The 24,226-nt window shown below is 35.0% G+C and overlaps 4 protein-coding genes across 4 annotated transcripts; 3 read left to right on the top strand and 1 right to left on the bottom strand.

Moving 5' to 3' along the window:
- On the top strand, positions 2,630–4,223 carry LOC104770875. The gene is made up of 2 exons (XM_010495340.1): positions 2,630–3,005; positions 3,637–4,223. Exons 1-2 carry the CDS (start codon positions 2,630–2,632, stop codon positions 4,137–4,139), a joined length of 879 nt encoding a protein of 292 aa, XP_010493642.1. The 3' UTR covers positions 4,140–4,223.
- On the top strand, positions 9,742–10,800 carry LOC104770865. The gene has a single exon (XM_010495330.2). It carries the CDS (start codon positions 9,868–9,870, stop codon positions 10,555–10,557), a length of 690 nt encoding a protein of 229 aa, XP_010493632.1. The 5' UTR covers positions 9,742–9,867; the 3' UTR covers positions 10,558–10,800.
- LOC104770859 (1-aminocyclopropane-1-carboxylate oxidase 3) lies at positions 14,130–15,772 on the bottom strand. The gene is made up of 4 exons (XM_010495325.2): positions 15,567–15,772; positions 15,182–15,408; positions 14,748–15,081; positions 14,130–14,640 (listed from the first exon to the last, which is right to left on the bottom strand). Exons 1-4 carry the CDS (start codon positions 15,678–15,680, stop codon positions 14,350–14,352), a joined length of 966 nt encoding a protein of 321 aa, XP_010493627.1. The 5' UTR covers positions 15,681–15,772; the 3' UTR covers positions 14,130–14,349.
- LOC104770851 (pyrophosphate--fructose 6-phosphate 1-phosphotransferase subunit beta 1-like) lies at positions 19,781–23,661 on the top strand. The gene is made up of 16 exons (XM_010495315.2): positions 19,781–20,104; positions 20,331–20,489; positions 20,597–20,718; positions 20,920–20,973; positions 21,081–21,187; positions 21,336–21,441; positions 21,603–21,666; positions 21,767–21,855; positions 22,008–22,139; positions 22,240–22,410; positions 22,514–22,629; positions 22,745–22,856; positions 22,966–23,050; positions 23,135–23,179; positions 23,265–23,333; positions 23,416–23,661. Exons 1-16 carry the CDS (start codon positions 19,906–19,908, stop codon positions 23,487–23,489), a joined length of 1,704 nt encoding a protein of 567 aa, XP_010493617.1. The 5' UTR covers positions 19,781–19,905; the 3' UTR covers positions 23,490–23,661.

The following is a 24,226-nucleotide window of genomic DNA, read 5'->3' as shown; positions in this document are numbered from 1 at the left end:
TCCAAAGTCGTATCTCTCTCTCTCTCCAATTTTACTCTACCTTTTTTTGTTTTTTTAATCTGAATGTGTCAATTAATGACATGTTTACACGTTGAGGAAAACGTAGAGAAGACCAAAAAGAGCTGACCTTTGCGCGGAGATGAAACCATCGTCACTGATTTTCTCAAACTTGGATGCACGTTCCTAAAGATTCTCGGCTGTTGTAGAATATAATAATCAGCGTCAACATTAAATCATATAAAATAATATAGAGTTAAATGTGTTGATAACTCAAAATGACAGTACTGCACGATCTATGGAATTAGAAGCGGTCAAAGAAAGACAAACCTGCACGCACGACCAAATGGGAACAAAACTTGGACGCATGTCTGTTGCAAAACGTGTATATATCATCATCCCTTAGATCTTTCAATCCTATGAATATTCATCAGTTGTCGAGTCTTCCTAAAGGTGAGTAATAACTAACATAAAACCGCAAGATCCATATCTTTTTGTGTGTTTGTAGAATGATTTTTTCTGTATAGCGTGATCATAAACGCTCTGATTTCATTCTTTGTAGTGTCTTGAAAGCCACGTAGATAAACATAGGAACAAGGAATCTTACAGAGGCACTCAGAAATAAGTGACTCCTGGTAGGAGAAAAAAAATGTTGTGCATTCGTCTGATCAAACAAAATATAAAGAAAATCAAAGGATGTGTTTATTAGACATAAAATACATCACATTTAAGCAATGTGCCCGGCAGGTAAATAAGCAAAGCTCTCACATGTAAAAACATGTGGAATTGGAGTATCTCAAATACTCTAGAGAAGATAATTTCTAGGGTTGAGAACAAGTTAGGAAACTACAAAATCTGCGGATACTATTATGGTCTCTGAATCTCAATAGCTATATGCCTATAACAAACAGCATTTTATAAAGTCAAGCAAAGCTTGAATCAAGCTGTTTGATCAAGGTAAAGATGAAACCAAAGAAAATGGTCATTTTAGTGCAAATGTATATTTCTTTCTTCAGTGAGTAAGTAATGTACATTGGTCATACTGTTTCTTTCTCATATCCAACACTATTTCCCTCATGAATTTGTGAATTTGATAAGAAACCTGCAGAACCATGGACTAGCTTCACTCACCACAATTTGTCAATATTTTGTCCTCTTATTGGTCAACTCTCTGTTTGGTTCAATGACTTTGCCTAAAGCAATGACATTGCCTAAAGAGTCTCAGACCTCAGGTTGGACTTTTTCAACAGAGGCCTTGTTCATATACAGAGTGTGTAAATTAAATTAATGCAAGATTACTGTAAAATATAAGCTTAAGGTGAACCGGAAATGGTTATTAAAACTGTAGACGGGAAAAAAAAAGGCACACACAAATTAGACTACGACACCAGGACTGATTCAATAAGGACTATAGTAAATTCGTGCACTAAATTACCAATCCCATATACTTACTGTATGATCGTTGATCAGTGTTCAACCACATTACAAAACCTAGCAGGTTTATGACCACGAATCAAAGTTCGGCCCAGATTGTGTATATATAAAGCCCACAAAATCGTTTTCTTCAATCTTAAAACGTGGATATATAATTTGAGATATCTCGAGTAACATCAAAACCAAAAAAACTAGTGCCATCACGTGTAATGGATAAGTTTCTATCTGAATCAAGCATCACCGGTGGCAAGTTAATATATTCAACTAATAATTGCATGAACACAGGAAAAACAAATGAACGAAGGGAAGCCTTAGATACGTTGAACCTAGACAGCTTTGTCAAATTCATTGAACTTGGACGGGTTTTGAGTTCACTCCACTTCTTCTGGTCTCCGCGTTTGATGTAATAAAAGATATCTGCAAAGTTAAATGATATCATCAAATCTACAAAGTTAAAAAAAAAAAAGTACAAGACGTAAGATCTATCCTCAACTCGCCACGTGGCAACCTCAGTTTAACTTGCTTCGTGTACGTGTTTCCACGCGCATACTTTGTCACGGACGTTAGTAAATAAATATTGGCGTCCGTTTTACTAATGCCTTTTTCTAGTAAATTATGTAGACAAAGAGTAGAAATAATAAATTATAGATAAAATTTTAGCAAAAAATATGTAGTCTGAATCTGAAAAAAGTAAATAAATTTAGTGAAAAAGAGAAGAAAATCTTTTAATTTTTCTGAAAGTGGAGTTTAGTAATTAGAGCAGCACTTATATAGAACCCATGCATCTCTTTTTCCCAAACTAGAACAATTCACTTTACTATTATTGACTAACATTAATGCTTACGTATATTTTTTTGATATTATTCGTTTTAAAGTGATATGTATTTGGACGATATGGTGATAACAATTGAGAATCTAAAAGTTAATCAGCCAGCACATCTCAAATTCTCAATACTGTAATTACTTTGTTAACGGGGTAATTTGGGGTTTCTCCGTTACACAAAACGCCGTTAAATCCTTTTTGTTGCACCATCATTTCACCATCCTGTTGTCATATTTTTACCATTTGTCTTACTCCGTCAAAAAGTCAAAGTCTCTGTCAACACAATGAAAACATCACTAAATAAATTAATATTCGTGTATATATATAAACCAATGATTCGCCGAAGAAGAGAAGAAATCAGAAAAAGGGCATAAAATGGTAGAGATTGTGGGGAGATTCATGAGAACAGCGGCGTCTTTTGACGTGGCGGCGGCGCGTGCACGTCTTCCGTGCGGTAGCAGCAGCGGAAGCGATCACTCTCCGGATGACACAGCGGATCTTTGGGATATGGTCGAATCTTTTATCGACAGAGAAGTAGAAGAAGCTTCATCTAAGGAGGTTCCTGAGGAAGAAGATGATAAGTTAGATGAGGATTACGAAGATGTGAGGGAGAGGCTGCGGGAGATTCTTGAAAATCATGGAGGCGAAGAACGGCAGAGAATAATGGATGTGGCGGTGAATGCTAGTCGGTTCGTTGTCGGAGAGAAACGTCACTTTATGGGTTATCTACGTGGCAAAGGGTTTGATGCAGGTAACAATGATCTTTCTATGAATTTACATTTGTATATATTTGATTCTGAGGGATTGGTTAATTTTGTTGATATCTCAAATCAGTTTGAGATATAGTTGTTGACTCTTCTAGACCTAGCTAAGCTCTTGAAGTTTTGGTCACTTGATTTTATTATATTTAAATTTTGTTAAAGATTGAACTATCGAAAACAAAATTAAGCTTTTCGAAAGGAATGTTTGGTTTGGAAGCGTGATTACAAAACATGATTAAGAACTAAATTTGGTCTTGAGACTGTACACTGCTTTTGTCAATAGAGTAGCACATTTGAGCTTTGAGGTTGGTTAGTCATTTTATTCGTATGACGACTTTCCAGGATAGTAATACACAACATAGCATACGGTGACATGTAGAACAAGCCACAATACATTAGGATATAGATGTAAATGTCGTATCTTAACACTTTAAGTAGCATATGAAAATGGGATTTTATCCAAAAATATATCAATATAAGATTGGTTTAAGAACAATATGTAATCGTATGTGAATTTTAATCTTATATGATGTTGTAATATTCACATTTCTTTTATATGTACATGTTTTGGATTAAAATGTGCAAATATACTGAAGTGAAATGATGAATCTATGTGACCAGGTCTGTGCAAGTCCCGGTGGGTGAAATTTGGTAAGAACACAGCCGGAAAGTACGAATACGTCGACGTTAAGGGAGGAGATGAGAACCGTTACATCGTCGAGACTAATCTGGCCGGAGAGTTCGAGATTGCTCGGCCAACGACAAGATACCTCTCCCTCTTAGCTCATATACCACGTGTCTTTGTGGGAACACCTGAGGAGCTAAAACAGCTTGTGAGGATCATGAGCTTTGAGATCAGTCGATCAATGAAGCGAGCAGAGATTTACGTGCCGCCATGGAGAAGGAACGGTTATATGCAAGCCAAGTGGTTCGGTCACTATAAACGAACCTCTAACGAAGTGGTGAGTAAGGTTAAGAGCTGTGACTGTGGACTGCGCGTAGGGTTTGAAGAATTGGTTAAGACGACAGCTTTTAATAGTTTTAAGGAGTGGGAGAGTAAGAGGAGTGGTTTGAAGGTTGGCCAGCTTACGGTGGCTTTCAACGACAGTGGATTGGGGTTGTAATTATTCTTAAATAAAGTATAGGCTCTATGAGTTAATGTTTAAGTGTTCTTTTATTATTTTTGAAAATATATATAAGTTTTGAGGGGGTTTAGAGCAGCAATTATCTTATAAAGTTTTTGTTTGGCTACCAACTTATTTTAAGTTGTAGTGGCCTATATTATTTTGTTTAGGCAACCTTTATTAATGGGGCTTTTAACTTTCGGCCCGTTATTGGCCCGGCTCTATCAGATTCCCGAAATTAAGAGAGCAGGAGACTACTTGCGATTTATTGCGTGAAAAAACTGAAATATTTGTTTCCTTTTGGTACTACTAATAAAACTACAAAAACAGTATGCTTAAGTTCTTCTTAACTATAACAAATATCGTGAGTGGAAGAGACCAACTTATTTCATTAACATCTCACTCAATCTGTCTTCGATGTTTGTTTCCTTTTGACAAATTATTGCAGTGTGGTGAGTTTCTTAGTTATAAAAGTTAATTGGATGATGAAAAGCTTGATAAGCATTTGCAACTCTTTCCTCCAAACTTTATTTTTAAAAGCTAATTGAATGATGAAAAGGTTAAGGTACACACTTGAGTGTCTTGCCAATCACACCGTAAATAATAGTCCTGGGCAAACGGTGAAGTTGGGTTTTTCGGTTTTGAGGTAATTTTGGGTTTGAAAAAATTTAACCGAATTTAACCGAACCAGATTTCGGTTCGGGTCGGTCGGTACTCGGTTTATACGGGTCGGTTACCGATTTTTATTTGTCTTCCGAAATTAACCGAAACATTTCAAATTTCGGTTAATTCCACCCGAAATTACCTAATAAAAGAGCCAAAACAAGTACAAATACTTGACAATTCCTTGTCTTACATCTGGGAACCATTACAGACCATTATGATAAGCTAGCTTTACATCATATGTAAGCTAGCAAAGTACCAAAAAATCATTAGAGACCATTACATAAGCTGATAAGCTAGCATTGCATCAAGTTTAAGCTAGCATTGTACCAAAAAATCATTATAGAACCATCAAACACGTTAGTCGTTACACATAAGCATGCAACTCCACATCCAGAAGTAGTCAAAAGAGCAGCTTAGATGAAAGTCAGTAGTATCCCAGTCCGTTGTTAATTAGGCTTTGCTTATCGGCATCAAAAAGTAGTCAAAAGACGCAGCCTCTACCTACCTACGCATCATGAAAATTTGAAAACCATAACAAAGAGTTAGCGAATCTGATAAAGACATAACTCAAACAAGAGTAGAGACTTAGGTAGTTAAGCTTGGTAAGGTTTTGATTTACACTCTTAACAGTTCAAACCTTAATAAACTAAACCTTAACTATGCAAGGGAAAAGTAAAGAAAACATACCAAACTCCCATTATGATGAATCATGTTGGAGCTGCCGCTGAATTCCTTTCATCTACACAAGGAAACAGAATCATAAGTATATAAGAGTTTTATAAAGCAAAAAAATCAGAATACATGAGACTTAATTTTACTTACCAAGAGATTCAAGAAACTCAACTTCTTCCAACATTTGCACCAAGTTTGCTATCTGTACTTCTGATTTATATGAACACCTTAACCATTGTTGGGTGCATATCAACACCTCAACCATGTAAGGAGTTAAAGAACTCCTATAAGGGTCCAACACTCGACCACTTGTACTAAAAGCAGACTCAGAAGCCACTGATGAGACTTGAACTGATAGAACATCTCTAGCAAGTTCTGACAAGATCGGAAACTTCAAGCTATTGCACCTCCACTAGCTCAAAACATCATAAGGCAACCCCAAACTATTTTCAGCTCTTACCTCGGTTTTTTTAGACAAATAAATCTGCAACTCACTGCAACCATCTTTTGTTCTCCTTAAGTCAACCATCTGATTGTAAAGTGTGTCCATCCGTTCACAATCTTCATCATCCGACAGGTCACACATGACAGGCGGGTCAAACATTGTAGGAGCTTCGTTGTATACTGCTTGGCTCAGCCTGGAACTGTAATCTTCATACAACTTTTTCATTGCCAATTCTATTGAAGAATTAAGGTGCTTACTCTCTATGGTGTCCTTACCATATAGCTGATCGAAGCAGAGGGAAGCAAACTTCAACTTATTGCGAGGATCAAAAACACTTGCCATAATCACTAGAGGATTCATGTTATGCAATCCATCCCAGTATTTCTCGAACTTATCTCTCATGATATGAGCTTGCTTTCTGATCTTTTCATCGGAGCTGCCACACTTAGCAATGAGACTCCTCTCGATGTCCACAATTTCACTATAACATAGTGTAGAAGTGACTGACTTTGAAGCTGAGAAGGTCAAAGTACACTTGTAGAAGATTTTCAGAAACTTCACCAATCTTCAAACTTCCTCCCAATCAGAATCAGCAGGTGGTCCAACTCTCTTTTTCTTTGTCTTCTCCTCTATTTCCTCAAAATAATCACAATAGAGTTTGTCTTCAGCCGCCATCTTCTCAAACGCAACTCTCAGCTTCAAAGCAGAATTTAACATAAGATAAGTCGAGTTCCAGCGTGTGATAACATCTAATGGCAAGCTACCTCTATTGACTTTTCCTGTTTCACACCTCATTACAAAAGACCTAAGCCTAGAAAAAGATGATCTCACATACTTGATTGCATTTCTGATGGCAACAATACTCGGAATTGACTCTTTCAAACCATCTCCAACAATCAAATTCAGAATGTGTGCACAGCAACGCATATGTAAGAAATCCCCATCTGTAACTAATGCTTCTCCTCCTCTCAGCCTTAACTCATCTTTAAAAACATCCAGCGCCTTGTCATTACTCTTTGCATTATCAACTGTCACTGTAAAAACCTTCTCAATACCCTATTCTTCTAAGCAATCCATTAGTTGTCCTGCAATGGTGTCGCCTTTGTGGTCTGTGATGATCTTAAAGCTGAGAATCCTCTTCTGCATTTCCCACTGAGCATTGATCCAATGAGCTGTGATCACCATGTAGTTGTAAGAGGTTACAGGACTTGTCCATATGTCCGTAGTCAGAGAAACCCGTTGTTTCTCAACCCCAAACAGATTCTTCAAAGCAGCTTTCTCTTGCAGATAAAGTCCAACTATATCTCGTGTACAAGTCCTTCTCGAAAATGTCTTTTAGAGAGGCAAGACATTCGAACAAAAGCGTTTCCAGCCCTCAGATTCGACAAAGGAGAATGGCAACTCATTTACCACAATTATCTCATTAACTGATCTTCTAAATACCAGTGGATCAAACTTGATTACCTTCAAATTCCCAGCACCATCACCACTTAGAACCTTCTGTTTTTTCTTGTCATCATAATCCTTGTACTGCTTGCAGATTTTTAAGTGGCCTAACATCGGACTAGTGCCAATGGTTTTTGAATCGCAATTCATCTCTTGACCACAATACTTACGGTAGCTCTTTGTGGGTTCGTCATCCCTTTGCAGAAAATGCTGTCATACAATTGATCTTTTAGAATACTTCTTATGTGGTCTTGGTGGCTTAGCAGAAGCAGATGCTGGTGCTTTACGCGTCTTTCCAGTTTCAACCTCTTCAGTAACCTCAGGTTCAAGCAGCGGGTCTTTCTCATGGTGTTCTTCAGACATCTACAAAAGTTACACAAAACTGGGTTATCACAAATATAATAGACAAAGACATAACAAGCAACACAAGAATAATACAAAAACAAGACATAACAGTCAACACAAGACTAATACAAAAACAACACAACTATAATACACATACAAGACACGACAATAATGGTTTTGTATGTGTATTATAGTTGTGTTGTTTTTGTATTAGTCTTGTGTTGTCGTGGCAAAGAGTAATCAAAGTACCTCATGGCAAAGAGTAATGACAATAATAGTTAATAGTTGTCTATATAATACACATACAAGACACGACAATAATCAAAGTACAAAACATTTGACATATCTCTGATTTTGAAGTTTAGAAACTCTAAAATAAACCCTAACACTAAATTGCTACACTTATACAGCTACACAATACAAGGAGCATAAACAAATTACAAAACCATAAGAAGAATCGATCAACTCTCATTTGGAAGTTTGAAAACAATCCTTAAAACCTAAAATGCTACAATAGATACTAGTACTAATACTAATAGATACACATAAACAAATAAGAACAGTAAACAAAGCACAAAACCCAGATTAAGTCATCTTAATTTCAGATTTTGAAGTTTAAACCCTTAACCCTAAAATTCTCCAAATCGATTTGGAGAATTTTAGGATTAAGGGTTTAAACTTCAAAATCTGAGCTGATAAAGACTAAGAAAGAAATTATACAGAAAAGAAACAAACGAAGAAACGATTAAGGAGAAAGAAGAAGAGCTTTACCTCTAACAAATTCTCTTCTATGGATTGAAACCCAAGTCTTTCACAACAACAGAGGTTTCAGAAAGTAAAAGAGATTGTAGAAGATGAAGAATTGATGAAGGAGAAGAAACGAGATGATCTTTGCTTACTGACTATTTAATTATGTCGGGAAAATGAGAACTTTGCTCGCTTTAACAAGAGACGGAGGCGGAGAAACAAATAGGCACGATTATTAGATAAGGTTAGTAACTCATTAGCTTTATATAGAGAACCAAACATAATCTCGGTTTAGGTAAAACCGATCGGTATCCGATTACCGATCTGATCCGACCCGACTTCCAAAATTGCAAAACATTCTCGCCGATCGGTTGCAGCTCCTGTCTATATTCGATGCCGAGAACCGAATTCGTCGGGTTTCTCGGGTCGAGTTGTTCGGTTCGACCCGTTCGCCGAGAACTAGTAAATAACCCTGTTGGAAATTGCAATCATATTAATATTTTTCATTTTTACCACACTCTACTAACTGTAGTGACGGACTGCAAGCAAGCACCATGCACCACTATACATCAACATTGGAAACTAAAAACTATAAATTTATTTGAATATCATTGGTATATGCTAATATGCAAATGATATACTAAACAAGTGTTGGACGATATAGTGTTGGACGATATAGCGTTGTAACTATGAGCAAACATTTTCCTGTCAACAAAGTAATAAGCATTTTAAAAGTTGAAAACAAACAAATTTCGTGAAACTAATGAACTGTATATGTTTCCAAAAACAAATGTATATGATGACGTGAAATACACAAAATTGTAAATTAAAAACACGGTTTACAACACACAAACATTTAATTTTTATTAAGTAGTTTTTGTTTGTTTGTTTCGGCTTTTCAAACATTTGATGTGAATTTCCCACATGGAAGTAGATCGATTTTTTTTTTGTTTTGTTTATCGATTGTATCTAGTTTATAGGTTCATTTCACATATAAATAATCAATGTTCGAACTTTTGATAAGCGTTAATCGAAATGAGTAAAAAGAATCTAAAGGTGGATGACTAACTTTAATAAAATGTTTTTAAGCCAGCCGTCTGAGTTGATCAATTGGTCTAAAGATAATAGAAAATATATATAAATCTTAATAACATTTTACTGTCTAATTCTTTTAACCAATTTGATGAAAATCCAAATGGTCGAGTGGTTTAGCCTTAAACCTAGTTTTACCAATTAAACAAACGTTTAGGCGGTTGATTTTTAAGACAAGAGAACAATAACTATAAAACAATACCGAAACAGACAAAACCTAATAAAACCTTTCGGTATTTAAAGTCTCGATAACATCTTCTTACACAAGTCTCTCTCTTTCTTTCATTCTCTCTCTCTTCCATAGAAAACTACAATATGAAGAAGCTCTACAGAGAAGGAACCGTACACCCATCGCCGCCGCCGCAGATAAAATCCGACGACCACCTTTATTCTCTTCTTCCGGTCGCTATCTTCTCACTAGCGGCAGTTCTCTCTCCGGAAGACCGTGAAGTTTTGGCCTATCTCATATCAACCGCTTCTTACTCCGGCGAACGAAACCCTACCTCTCGTCTGAATAAGACCAAAGCCCACAAGAAAGCTCATTTCGACAATCACTCGCCTCTCTTTAACTGTGACTGTTTCAGCTGCTACACGAGTTATTGGGTCAGATGGGACAAGTCACCGAGTCGTCAGCTTATTCACGAAATCGTCGACGCTTTCGAAGATAGCTTGGAGAAGAAGAAGACCAACAACAAAAAGAAGAACGTGAGTGGTAAGAAAGATCGGAGAAAGCGTCCTGTGAAGTCTTCCTCTTCGCTTCTTGCTAGCTCTAGCCTTGGTACGGATGATTCGGAGATTCCGAGTCGACCCGGTGAGTCAGTTGTGAATTCGTGTCCGTGTTCAAGTAAGTTGGGTGATGGTGGTGGTTCCAAAGGCGGTTTGGAACCAACGGAGGAGTTTTGTGGCGGAGATGCTCGTCAAGAGACGGAGGAGGACGAGGAGAAGGGGACCGTAAGGAGATTTGTGAGTTTCATTGGTGAGAAAGTTTTTGGTGTTTGGGGATAAGAAATTTTTTGCCTATAAAATGGCTTACAATATTTAATGAAATAAAAAGCTAAAAATGTTTTTTTTCTTCTATTCATATTTGTGAATTTATTCACGTGGATGATATGATATCTCTAGGGCAACATGTTGTTAGATTACCCCAAAGTTTTCCAGTGGAATCATTTAATTTGTGTTTATAATGCGACAACAGTATCATTGTATTATAACATTTTGATTAGTATAATCGTACGTATTTATTACGCTTATGCAGCCCCATTAACTATTAAGGTGTGAGTCGTGTGACCACAAATTAAAATAATCAAACTTTGCATCACTTATTATCGTCAAAGATTTAAATTACGTATTTTGTTGAGAACACTACAAAGTAGAATTGTTACGTATTTCCTCGTTACTAGCTATTAGTTAGACATGTGTAACTGATCAATCTTTAATAAGATTACTTTTGAATTTTGAGAGAGGCTTTTACAATATAATACAGTATCTGTAAATACTAAATAATATTATTTCCGGTCCAAAGACCATATTTTGTGCTGCCCACCACCACAGCCATTTATATGCTACCCATGAATTGTTGTTGTCACATTATTTGTCTGTACAATTTTGCCCTTTACGGATCACTCAAACTGATCTCTTTCACCAAAGCGTTAAAGTCTAAACACTAAAAACTTTCATACCTCGGAATACTGATGCTATGTTGAAATGGAATATTATAAAAAAAAAGATCATCACTTTTAGAACATTTCGTTAGACGTGTCGATCGAGTTGGGTTAGACTTCCGTTCTTATCAGATCGTATTATATATAAATTCTCAAAGCAGAAGGGGCTGGTATACTATAAAGTATTTGTGAACTTCTCCAAACTTTTATTATGTTTTTCAGCTGGATATTATTTAGTATCTAATTTTTTTAATTATTTTTCTAAATTTCAGTTAAACATCTATTCTGTTTGATGTTTAGGATTTTACACACATATTAAAATAAAAAGAATTAATTAATTTTGTTTTCTGATGATTTCTTTATTTTATTTATGACCTTTCATTATTTATTTTTCTAATACTTTTTTATTTTCCCACTTTCCCACTCTATATATTCTACAACATCGATAATTATTAAAACAAAATTTTATTAAAAATATTCAGAACATCAATTGTATAAACGATCAAAACATCAATCTATTTGAAACAGAGAGAATATTTGTTTAGGTAATCATGGTTCTAATTTTATATATATGGTGTTTTTTGGTTGTTTGGGATTTCATGCAACTTGGAGAATAATACTGGACCCCCTTTGCCTTATCTTTCTACGTACAATTATTTTCTTTCCTCGTTTTAATTTCCTCGAATCCAATTCTAACAAAACATATAAAAGAAAAAATCAACTTTTGAACAATGCGAGGTTTTAAAACGTGTATTGACGTTGTTGCTGCTGGATCGTAGGAGGGATAATTTATCATTTGCCGCATTTTACAAGGTACGTAGTTAACTTGACCTATACAGTTTGAAAATCCGATGCAAAAGCTTAAAATTACCTCTAAGAAAAGGTGATGTGATCATCATTCTTGTCTCTTGGGTAATGGTTTGTAACCACGATAAAATAAATAAATAATAATTCAACTTTTTAGACAAAACGAGGGAACTAAATCCTAGAAATGCGGATTTTTTAGCATTGGGTTTGACAAAAGAAAATAGAAACAGGAGACATAATGGCTCTGGTCTCGGTGTAACACTTTAAACACAGTTCTCAATGGCAAGTATGTTTGTTTGAACTAAACGAAATAAGTTAAGTATAATAAAGTATAAGTTCTGATATGGTTTGGTTCAAAACTAAACTACGTTTTCTAGTCTACTAATCTAAGAAAGAAATCTAAAGAGTATCCCAATTGTATGAATGATCAAAACAGTGACCAAAAATCCATATCCTGTACATCTTAATAGTCGAACATTTAACAATTTCGCATTTGCGATAATATTCAAAAATTACTGATGTTTTTTTTTTTTTACTTTTCATTAAAATCACTGTGGTGATGTCAGAGTTGTCATCGTCATACTAATAAAAATTAAAAAGTGTCAGACAGTCAGAGGAAAGATGTCATTGCAACTGAGGCGTGTTTGAGAGGTTCTGTTATCAGTAAGACTTGGTAGTAAAATCTCAACGCAACGTCTTTGAGTTGTTTGTATAGCATCCTCTTCTTTTAGGCTTGTCACTGTTACTACGTAACAACACATTATTATGACTTTTAGAAAAGTGATAATAGCTAATAACGTATCGAAGTAAGTACTGTTGAATGAATCATTAGTATAAGAAATTTGAGATTCTCTTTCACTGTCTCTGGATATATTGCAACAAGGACTTCCAGATGGGCCGTCCCAAAGAAAAGGAGTGTATCTCTGATTTGGATTGGGCCTTCCATATAACATAACACCAGAGGCCCATCAAAATTCTCTTTTTTTTTTGGTAAACGTCTTTAAAAGAGTAAATTTATATTTAAAATTATATATATATTGTCTTTTTATCAGACTTCTACAAGAAGACAGCTATATTTCATCTTTCGAATTCACTTGAACCCTAAATACGAAAACACTGATATATGGATATAATTTCACTGCAAAATTCACGCTAGCCATTGGTTTTAGCAAGTTATATAGTCGAACTAATCTGTCCAAATACATCTATTTTCGAACTCACATTAGTTTTTGTAAGATCAACATATCGATTAGTATCAATTTTTTCATTCGATAACTTACTGATTGAAGTCGCATCATTTTTATGATATTGTTTTGTGTGTTTACCAATTAAAGTTTACACCTTTAAGTTCGCTTTTTCTCATCATGCATCCTTTGTCCAATAGCTTATATTAGAAATCTCAACTGATTTAATTTTATCGACTAATAAAGCAAACATATACAATTCATCCAATATCCAAATCCCGAGTTAAAGTTAAGAAATTTCAATACAAAAGTAAAAAACTTATTTGCGAATGCGTCAGTCAACTGAATTATTTGTCCACACGGATAATAAAATTACCCAGTCGGATCAAAGTGAAGAAATAATAAAATTCTTCATCCCCATTAAACTTTAAAATTTTTTTTTGCCAAAACCAAATTAGATCAAAAAAAGGAAAAAAAAAAACTCAGATGTGGACAAGCAACAATCAGATCGTTAACCAAAAAAGAACGACTGAAACGATATATCTCGGCCAGATTAGTTTCCCTCGCCGGTTTATTAAGGACTCAGAGACACCGTTACTCTCTCTTGCCCGATTAAAAACCCCGAGGTCTTTTTTTCACAAAATCAAAGCATAATAACATTGACAAAACCAGATCCAATAAATAGAAAACCGATTAACAACATTCAAGAACCCTACGAAATAGAGATTGTTATTAGGATTTAGGTCTGCAGAGAGGTATTTATATCATATGATACAGAGTCATGTTGCCCTAGAAAACTCTTGATGACAATGTTTTTGGTTTGGGCCTTTGGGCCTAATTTATAAATAAGCCTATTAAGATTTTGGATACTATATCTTAAAATATTATTGTTGTTGTTAAAATTAGAACCCACACAATTATTGCATACATAATCACTCCCACGCTTACTTTACTTAAACACACTTACTTCTTGATTCCACTGACATTAGCTCCAACCAATCCTTAAGAGTTAAGACTCTTTTTTTTTTTTTTTTTTTTTTTTTTTTTTTTTTNATTGACATTACCTCACATTATAAAAATCAAACCCATCTTTTTTGTTACTATCTTCATATGATCTTTGTAGCCTTCATGAGAAAATCCCGTCTTTAGAATGTCTCGACGGCTGCCACGGGAGTCAAAACCGCGGCAGCTTCAGCATTCTTCATCGCCTCGAACCGTGGTTCCTTGGGCTGAAACTTGAGTCCGGCGTAAAGTTTCATGTAGTCGGCAAACACAAAGCTAGGGTACTTGGAGTCTTTTTTATCCACAAAAGATTGTGCCGGAGAGATCTCGGCATCGCTTCCCGGGTTGTAGAACGACGCGATAGACATCCTGTTTCCTTCTTTTTGTGTCATCACTCGGTGCATTACACTCTTGTACTTCCCGTTTGTTATCACCTAGTCACACATTTTCATGAGGAAATATTATACTAACTGGTTTGGTTATAAATTAACCGGGATTAAACCGTAAATTAAAAAGAATAACCGGATGATAATTGTTGTACCTCAAGTTGGTCACCAAGGTTGATAACAATGGAATGCTTGAGAGGAGGAACATCAACCCAAACACCATCTTTGAGAAGCTGAAGACCACTGACCTTATCGTCTTGAAATAGCAAAATGAGTCCTCCCGCATCCGTGTGAGCCCTAAGCCCTTTGATCATCTCCGGTTTAGGACATGGTGGGTAGTTGCTAACCTTTGTCCCAAACGTTGGGCTCTTTGTCCCCTGAAACACTTTCTTCAAATACCCTTTCTCTAATCCAATATTCTCACACAACAAATCCAACAAATCTTCTGCTAGATCCTCCACCCTCTTCCCAAAGTCCTTCATCGTCGTTCTGTTAAAGAGACATGGAAAAAACAAAGCAATGGTTCAGTTTTTGTAGGAGTAGTGTGAGGTGTGTGATCTAAGGCTAAATCAATATTTTGTGAGTATACCGGTATTCGTCTGACATATCAGGGATGTCGTAGAGATTAGATTGAGGGAGATGACGGAGGTAGAAAGTGCTCTCCCAATCGACATCTTCGACTTCGGTCTCAAGAGTATCTAAACCTTTGGATCGAAGCATTTCTTTGAACTTTTGTTCCATGTGTTTCTTGTAGTGTTCCTTTGTCATCCTCTCAACGTTGTCCATTAGATCATATGGTAGTCCATGGTTCACCAGCTGAAATAATTACAATAGTTTAAAATTATAACGTTCCACTTTTAAAAAACAAAGGGAAAAATGAATTGATGATATATATAAAATGTTTCATAACGATATAAAACATAATGATAAGTTTTATATTTATGACACCAAAGGAGTTCCAACAAAGAAAGAACCTCAAAGAATCCCCACTTTCGACAAGCATCGTCGATCAAAGTCATGGTTTGGTCTCTCTCTTCGCCATTGAGCTTAGACAAGTCTATAATCGGAAACTTAATGTTCTTCTCCATCTCTTTCTGTGTAAACTCTCTGTTTTTACGGACAACTTAATTCTTTTTTATCCTTGATGATGCTAAATGTGTGAGTTGCGGGGTTGATAGAGGGTCTCTATTTATAGGCGTAACAAATGATAGAGGGTCTCTACCACATTTTAATTAATTAAAAAGATAGATAAGTATCATAGAGTCACAAGATCATATAATTGTGTCATTAAGAATAAAGTTGGTAAATATTGAATTTGTTTTTCTTATTATAAAAGAAAAAAAGGAGTTTGTGGAAGTTGTATATGATTGTGTGCAGCATAATGGGTAGGTCCCCTACTCTCCTGCTTTTAAGATAGGAAAGAATTTGATGTTTTCCATTTGTATCTCTTATTGTGCAATCCCATTGGTTATTTAACGTGAATAATTGTTTATAAAGTTCGTACAAGTAAAAAGAAAGACTCGAAGACTTTCTATTTGCTGGTGCTTTGTGGAGACATCATCAATATGTGTAAAAGAACTCAAGAAAGGCTAGGGGATTGTGTAGTAGAATACGATCCATCTCGACAAATAGCAATATGTTGATATATAATCTTATTTGAACACCCTCTGGACGAGTAAGCTGTCCTTGTACAATTATTTATACTATGCGTACAAACAAATATAAGTTAGGTTGTAGTGACGTATAAATAGATTAACTTACGTATCTATATAGCAAACCCACTTTTTTGCATAAACTTTAATCAAACGGATGATATTAGTTCTATTTTCCATCTAACGGTTTAAAATTATTAAGAACTCCAACAGTTACAAATTATTAATCGTGTCTTTTCATCGCACTCCCATCTTTCAAAAACCACACCTCTTATTTTTTTGCATCTTTTTGTTGTACCTCCATGTTTCAAAAATCATATCCATTAATTTTTACACATTTTTATTTTACACCTCAATGTCTTACATCTTTTTGTTTATTATATATATAAACTAATTATTAATGACTCCAACAGTTGCAAATTAATAATCGTGTCTTTTCAACGCACCCCCATCTTTCAAAAATCACACCTCTTAATTTTGCATCTCTTTGTTGTACCTCCATGTTTCAAAAATCACATCTATTAATTTTTATACCTTTTTATTTCACACCTCTTTGTTTTCTGAGTATTTTCAAAACTTACAAGTTCATAAATAAAATCTAAATAATTGTTTTATTGAAGTGTTTTTTTTAACTAACAAGCAAAAATCTCTAATTCAAGGTAATTTTATATTTTTGTTGCGAATGACCTGTTAGTGTTTCTTCACCAAACCTGTTAATTTTTTTAGTTAGATTATTATTACGGTTAGATACGGTGGAACAACATATGAGTATTATTTTCTTTCAATTTATTAATCAACATGATTCACTCATCTTCGTTAAAATTTGGATTGTTATATTTATTGATTCATTCATCTAAGTTTTGTTTGGTGTCGTTTTCCATTTAGACATACATCGATCATCTCTTCCAAGTATTAATCTAAGTAATTGATTGTGATTTCTATTTTTTCATAGATTTATATATTTATATATTGCAGCAAACTCACTTTTAGAGATCAATTTAAAAATAACGGATGAGATTGTTTTTATTATCTCCTCTAACTGTTTAGATTTGTTAATAATCTTAAAAGTTGCAATTTTTGATCCAACAATTGTGTTTTTTCGTCGTGCTCCCAGCTTTCAATGTTCAAATTTGTTACTTTTCGCATATTTTGTTTCACAACTCTTTGTTTATATATATATATATATTTATGGACTTTGAAAAGATTTTTTGTTCTTTGAGTATTGTTTAACACCTCCAAACTTAAAAATTTTGAGTATTATTTTCTTTCAATTTATTAATCAACATTGATTCACTCATCTTTGTGAAAAAAAAATTGATTGTTTTATTTATTGATTCATTTATCTAACTTTTGTTTGGTGTCGTTTTCCATCTAACCCTTATTTATTATCTCTTCCAAGTATTAATTTAGGTAATTAATTAAGATTTTTCATAGATTTATCTTTTTAGTCAATTTGGTTGGTTGCATTTGCATCTATGAACCTTTTCTTCCTGATTCTTTTATTATTTTTTAAATTTTTTGATAAAATAATGATTTAATTGTTTTATGTGAATATCTTTCAAAATTGATTATATGAGTATGATTGAGTAAACCTAGATATATATATCATTAACATTATTATCTTATTGTCGCTGAATCGATTTTTTATTTTTATATATACAATAAATATTTTATTTAACTAATTTGGTTGATTCATCTTAGTCATTATTTATAACTTTTATATTATGCAGTTAAAGAACTACCATAAATTTTTTACTAGAAATGTAGAAAAAAAACAATGTTAGTCATTTCAAGTTTTGACTTTCCCGTGCGGTAACGCACGGACCGACATCCTAGTATTGCATAATAGCAAGTTGAGGAGACAAATTCCATGTCGAGTAATTTTTTTTGAATATTTTTTTTATAATGTAATGGTAACATATCAAAAAGGATGATATCTTAACCTTATTATTGAAATGTAGAAGTTACTCCCATCATGAATATATTTTGTAAGAATCGCATAATAAAATTTAACTCAAATAGCTACCAAATTTTGCATCTTCAAGTTGAATGCTTGTGATAAATTCATCGATCACTCTCGTTATTATGGACCGATGTTGGTGAGGAGGTATAATTTATAACAAATTAACAACTAAAAAATATTATATTTCTATGTGAGTAAACAAAATATTATAATTTTTGTTTTCTCGTACGTCACAAGAGTTGTGGAAACAACAAAACATATAATATTTAAAGTAAACAAGAACTTTCGCAGAAACGTCAAATCAGTTTATCATTCTAGGTTGCCAACCACACTCTTCTAATGTTTTATAAGTTTGGTTCTTTTGAATCATGAGTAACTTTGTTTATTTTGGGAAGAAAGTAGATAAACGTGATAATGTTTCTGCCAAATTAACTCGATCATCATTTTTGTCAAACTTTATCGTTTATGAGGTTGATTCTTCGATAATATCGTATTGGCCTAGCCACAGCTAATCACAATAATTTATCTTTGGATTCGTCCATAAATGGAAAAAGATTGCTCATACTTTTAATAAAGTAATAAAATACTCTAATCAATTGCTTGGTAAGAAAAGTATACATATTAATTAATATTCCCCAAACTCACTAAGAAGTGAAAATAAAATAAAAGTATGGTTGAAATGATAGTACTTTCTCTTTATGTAATAAAAATAGCACAAGATGTGATCAGTGATTTCCAAGTTGTAATAGTTGAGGTTATAGTAATCGTGCCAAAAAAAATATCGTGCCAACTGCCAAGTAACAAGAGAATAAATCAATCTTTATCTTTCTCGCATCTTCTGAAGTTCGGTCGGTGGCTATGTGCTACCTACTTTTCCTTTGGTGATCTTATCCCCTTTTGCAAGCGAGTTGTTTGTTTTATTTATCCTAAATAGTAATTTAAATTCTCAAGTTTTAGTTTACAAATTACAACTATCCAAATACAGATTAATCATTATGAACACATGTTTACAACATGCTCACACCACCATACTACAATTATGCACTGTATTAGTCGTCTATTAACATTAAATCTTTCTATGATCCATATGCAATTGAAATTTCGTGGACCACTTATTTTTTTGAATATACACGTTTGAAATTTCCATCAAACATATAACACAAGATAGATGAGATTTTTATTTTACCCTTTTAAAACACATCGTTTATTATTATTATTATATTTATTATTTTTTGTCACCAGTGTATTTATTCATGAATCATATCGTTTATTTATAAGACCTAAAAAAGTTAACCAACAAAAGTCAAAAGGTGGTAAATATGATTAAGAAATTTCTACGGAGAAAAAATTGCAGTTACAAAATTGCTTCTACATGTAAGTGACTATTTCTAGAAGGAAGCTACAGATAGGAGCTAAAATCTTAAGGCTCAAAAGCCCATATTTGTATTATTGGGCCTTAAGTGACGAACGTCATAGAGCATGCCGTGCACACTGGATATATCCCTAAAATACCCTTTGCCTTGTAGGATGAGGCAATTTAATTGCGGAATATACCCTTTGGGTCAGAGTATAAATTCACACCAACCCCAATGCGGAGACCTCGAAGTGAACTCCATTGACGCTGCAGTGAAGCAAAGGAGGGAAGTTATAAAGTTAGGTTCGAAACGAGAACAAGCGAGTTAGGTGAAACCTAGAGCAATGGCCCCTGCTCTTGCCGTTACCCGAGATCTCGCCGCCGCCGCCGGATCTCCCGACAATGCTCCGGCGAAAGGACGTGCTTCGGTTTACAGCGAAGTTCAATCAAGCCGTATTAACAACGCTCTTCCTTTGCCTTCTGTACTTAAAGGAGCTTTCAAAATCGTCGAAGGTCCCGCTAGTACCGCCGCCGGGAATCCAGGTGAGGGTTTCTGATCTGATGATTTTTTCGATTTGTGTATCGCTTGCTTGATCTAGATCTTGTTTAGTTTGGTGAGAAAAATTGATGAACTGTAATGATTTTGTGAAACTTAAGCGAGTATAGTTTTAATTGTGATTTATGTATTGGCTCTCGAGGACAGATCTGTGGTTTATAGAGTTATATGAGTGTTGTGGAGAATTTAGTGTTTGCTTTGATATGATTGCAGATGAGATAGCGAAGTTGTTTCCGGGTCTATATGGCCAGCCATCTGTAGCAGTGGTTCCAGATCAGAATGCACCTACTTCTGCACAGAAGTTGAAGATTGGTGTTGTTTTGTCCGGTGGTCAGGCGCCTGGTGGGCACAATGTTATATCTGGATTGTTTGGTAAGGGTTTCGAAGACTTATGTTTTGTGTGTGTTAAATTATGATTTCCGTGGAATTTTTAGCTGACATTGCTCACTCTTGTTTTGTAATTTTGTTTTTTGCGTTAGATTACCTGCAAGAGCGTGCCAAAGGTAGCACATTTTACGGGTTCAAGGGTGGTCCAGCTGGTATCATGAAGTGCAAATATGTTGAGTTGAATGCTGAATATATTCAGCCTTACAGAAACCAGGTACTTGGGTCTGTTTAGTTTATGGATTCTTCTCACGAGCTTTGTGATTGATTTGGGATGTTAGAACTTGCATCATCATTCTTTCAACTATGTGTAATTCAAAGCAATCAACATTTACACTATGATGATTCACATCGAGTAGAGCATAATAAGTCCTTGTCTTTTATGTCAATGTGGTTATAATTCTTTCGGTCTCAACAGGGTGGTTTCGACATGATCTGCAGTGGAAGAGACAAGATTGAAACACCTGACCAGGTTGAATATTTTATTTTTGTTGTTTTTAAAAGAATTGTTAGTTTGTTACTGCTTCCAAAGCCTCTATTCCACGCTGTGAGTAATTTATAAATGGCTTACATGTGCAGTTTAAACAAGCTGAAGAAACAGCAAAGAAGCTAGATTTGGATGGATTGGTGGTTATCGGTGGAGATGACTCCAACACCAATGCTTGCCTCCTTGCTGAAAACTTCAGGTAAAACTAGCTGTCAATTCTGTTTCATGTCTGTTGTCGTAACTTATTTATCCTAGTGTAAAGTTGTTGTTCTTGAAGATTCATGTGAACGGAATCTTTAATGCTCTGCTGATTCAGCATCTGACTTACTTTTTACTTGTATCATTAGGAGTAAGAACTTGAAAACCCGAGTCATTGGGTGCCCCAAGACCATTGATGGTGATTTGAAATGCAAAGAGGTTCCTACTAGTTTTGGGTTTGATACAGCTTGCAAGGTGAGATTCCGTTTTACTCAAATTTATTCTGGACTTTCCCTATACTAATTGTTACATAACTAATTGTATGCTGTTGATTTTATTCCTTGTCAAGAATCTAATTGCTTATTCCACCAGAAAATTTGAAAGAATCCTATTGAAACATTTTATTGCTTACGCAGATTTACTCTGAAATGATTGGAAATGTCATGATTGATGCAAGGTCAACTGGAAAATACTATCATTGTAAGTAATTGGTTAACAGAAATTCTTAAAGTTGCATTATTTCTGTCGCGCCCTATTTGATTACTGATGGCTTGCAATGTTGTACACATTTTCATTGCAGTTGTACGACTTATGGGCCGTGCTGCTTCCCACATTACACTTGAGTGTGCTCTACAAACTCACCCGAACATAACAATTATTGGAGAAGAGGTACGCGCTTGTTTGACTTCGAATCACCTTAAAGTTATTTGAGTCTTACTGATGTTAGAATTAGGCTGCAAATCAGATTCATTTTGGTGACAAGACTCAGTCGCAATCAGTCTATATTTACTTAGCTTTGATCTGGAAATACTCTTTTGCAGGTGTCCGCCCAGAAGCAGACTTTGAAGAATGTCACGGACTACATGGTAGATGTTATCTGCAAACGTGCTGAACTTGGTTACAACTACGGTGTCATACTGATTCCAGAAGGTCTGATCGATTTTATTCCCGAGGTGCGTTTTTTTGCGTCAGATAATAGAATATACCACTTTCAAGCCAATTGATATGATTGTTTTTCTGAACTGATGATTACTATAATTTGTTGCTTCTCAGGTCCAAGAGCTGATCGCAGAACTGAATGAGATTTTGGCAAATGAGGTTGTAGATGAAAATGGGCTTTGGAAGAAGAAGCTCACCGAGCAATCCTTGAAGCTGTTTGATCTTCTGCCTGAAGCAATTCAGGAGCAGCTGATGCTCGAGAGAGACCCACATGGAAATGTCCAGGTAATTGATTTCAGTCCTGTTGCCTCATATGAATTTCCACCAAGACGCAGTTAGCTTCATCTCTCACGGATTATTGATATATATTGTTCCTACATCTTGATAGGTGGCCAAGATTGAGACTGAGAAGATGCTTATTCAGATGGTTGAAACTGAACTGGAGAAAAGAAAGCAAGTTGGTGCCTACAAGGGACAATTCATGGGACAGTCTCATTTCTTCGGGTACTTTCTCTCGTTTTGTTCTTTCAATGAATCAAGTCCCTATATGTGGCTGCCTGCATAATAAGTGCTTATCTAACTTGCGAAGAAAAAATGCTCAATATATTTTTTGAAACAGGTATGAAGGAAGATGCGGCTTGCCTACAAACTTTGATGCTACATACTGTTATGCACTCGGTTATGGCGCTGGAGCACTCCTCAACAGTGGGAAAACCGGACTTATTTCTTCGGTTTGTACTCCACCATTTTCACTCAATTAGTTTTCCCTCTGTTTCTCATGTATATGTTGATTGAAACAGCCTTTGTGCTTAGAATGAGATTAGTAACTTATTGGCGCAGGTCGGGAACTTGGCTGCTCCTGTGGATGACTGGACCGTAGGTGGGACTGCTCTCACTGCCTTGATGGATGTCGAGAGGAGACACGGTAAGAAAATAAATTAATAGAGTTTGCTAAAGACACATTTGAAATATATAGGAATTAAAAACTCGAGTTGATATCAACTTACAGGTAAGTTCAAGCCTGTGATCAAGAAAGCAATGGTGGAACTTGAAGGTGACCCTTTGATTCCCTTCACTTCTCATAGTTGTTGATGCGGCGGTTTAATGGTCTTTGCTAAGTGACTTTTTGGAATATGCAGGTGCACCTTTTAAGAAATTTGCGTTGCTCCGTGAGGAATGGGCATTGAAGAACCGATACATCAGCCCAGGTTCGTTGCAAACTTGTTTGTTTTAAAGCAAAACTTCTGTTATTGGATTCTTAATGTACCATTTGTGGAAATATTATTGCAGGTCCGATCCAATTCACAGGTCCTGGTTCAGAAGCTCTCAGCCACACACTACTTCTGGAACTCGGGGCTCAATAGGCTCTGGATCAACCACCACTCCCTTGCTTTCTGTTTTCCCTATAAATGTCGCATTTGGTCTCTTTTCTATTTTGAATCCTACGTCTCCGTACAATTTCGGTTGTCTTTTGTTCAACATATAAGATGATTTTAATATGGACGACAGCGCCTAAATTTAATAGACAGTTCTCAAGTCGAAGTGACCAATACAAAGTTCTTTGTGGTTCTATTCAGAAAATTTCAAGTTACTAGGATCAACAATTCTATTCGTAAAATTTTAAGCTACTAGGATCAACAATTGGTTGCGTTGAAGGTTTTAATTATAATTTTCTGTAGATTACTTTAATGTAGTAAACCAACTTCTCTTCAAGCACCGTACCTTAATGTAGCTAATGATGATAGGCTTTAGAGATACATCAAGGTCAGGCTTCTAAATTCAATAATAAGTGCTAAAGTAAGAGTCTAAATCATCAAATGGTAGTTGTAACTTATAATCAAAAATGTTTCTACTTTCTACTTTGTAGAATATAGATGTGATTTATAGCCAACTTTTCTTTAGGGGAGGTATTGGTTTATGATTTAGAAAGAATTTTAATGACTTTATGTTCTTGCTGATTGTTAGAATCATAGAAAATTGAAAGTTAAAAATGAAGGATTCTAAGAGATTGTTTAGGAAGTTTTTTAAAATCTTGATGATTTGTTTTTTCTAATCTTGTAAAATCTTTCTATTTGATGAAAGATTTTTCATGACTTTTATT

This window comes from Camelina sativa, chromosome 3 (genome assembly GCF_000633955.1).
Source record: "Camelina sativa cultivar DH55 chromosome 3, Cs, whole genome shotgun sequence".
Taxonomy (NCBI): domain Eukaryota; kingdom Viridiplantae; phylum Streptophyta; class Magnoliopsida; order Brassicales; family Brassicaceae; genus Camelina; species Camelina sativa.
Note: the sequence above shows the minus strand (reverse complement) of the source record. Positions and strands in the feature narration are given on the sequence as shown.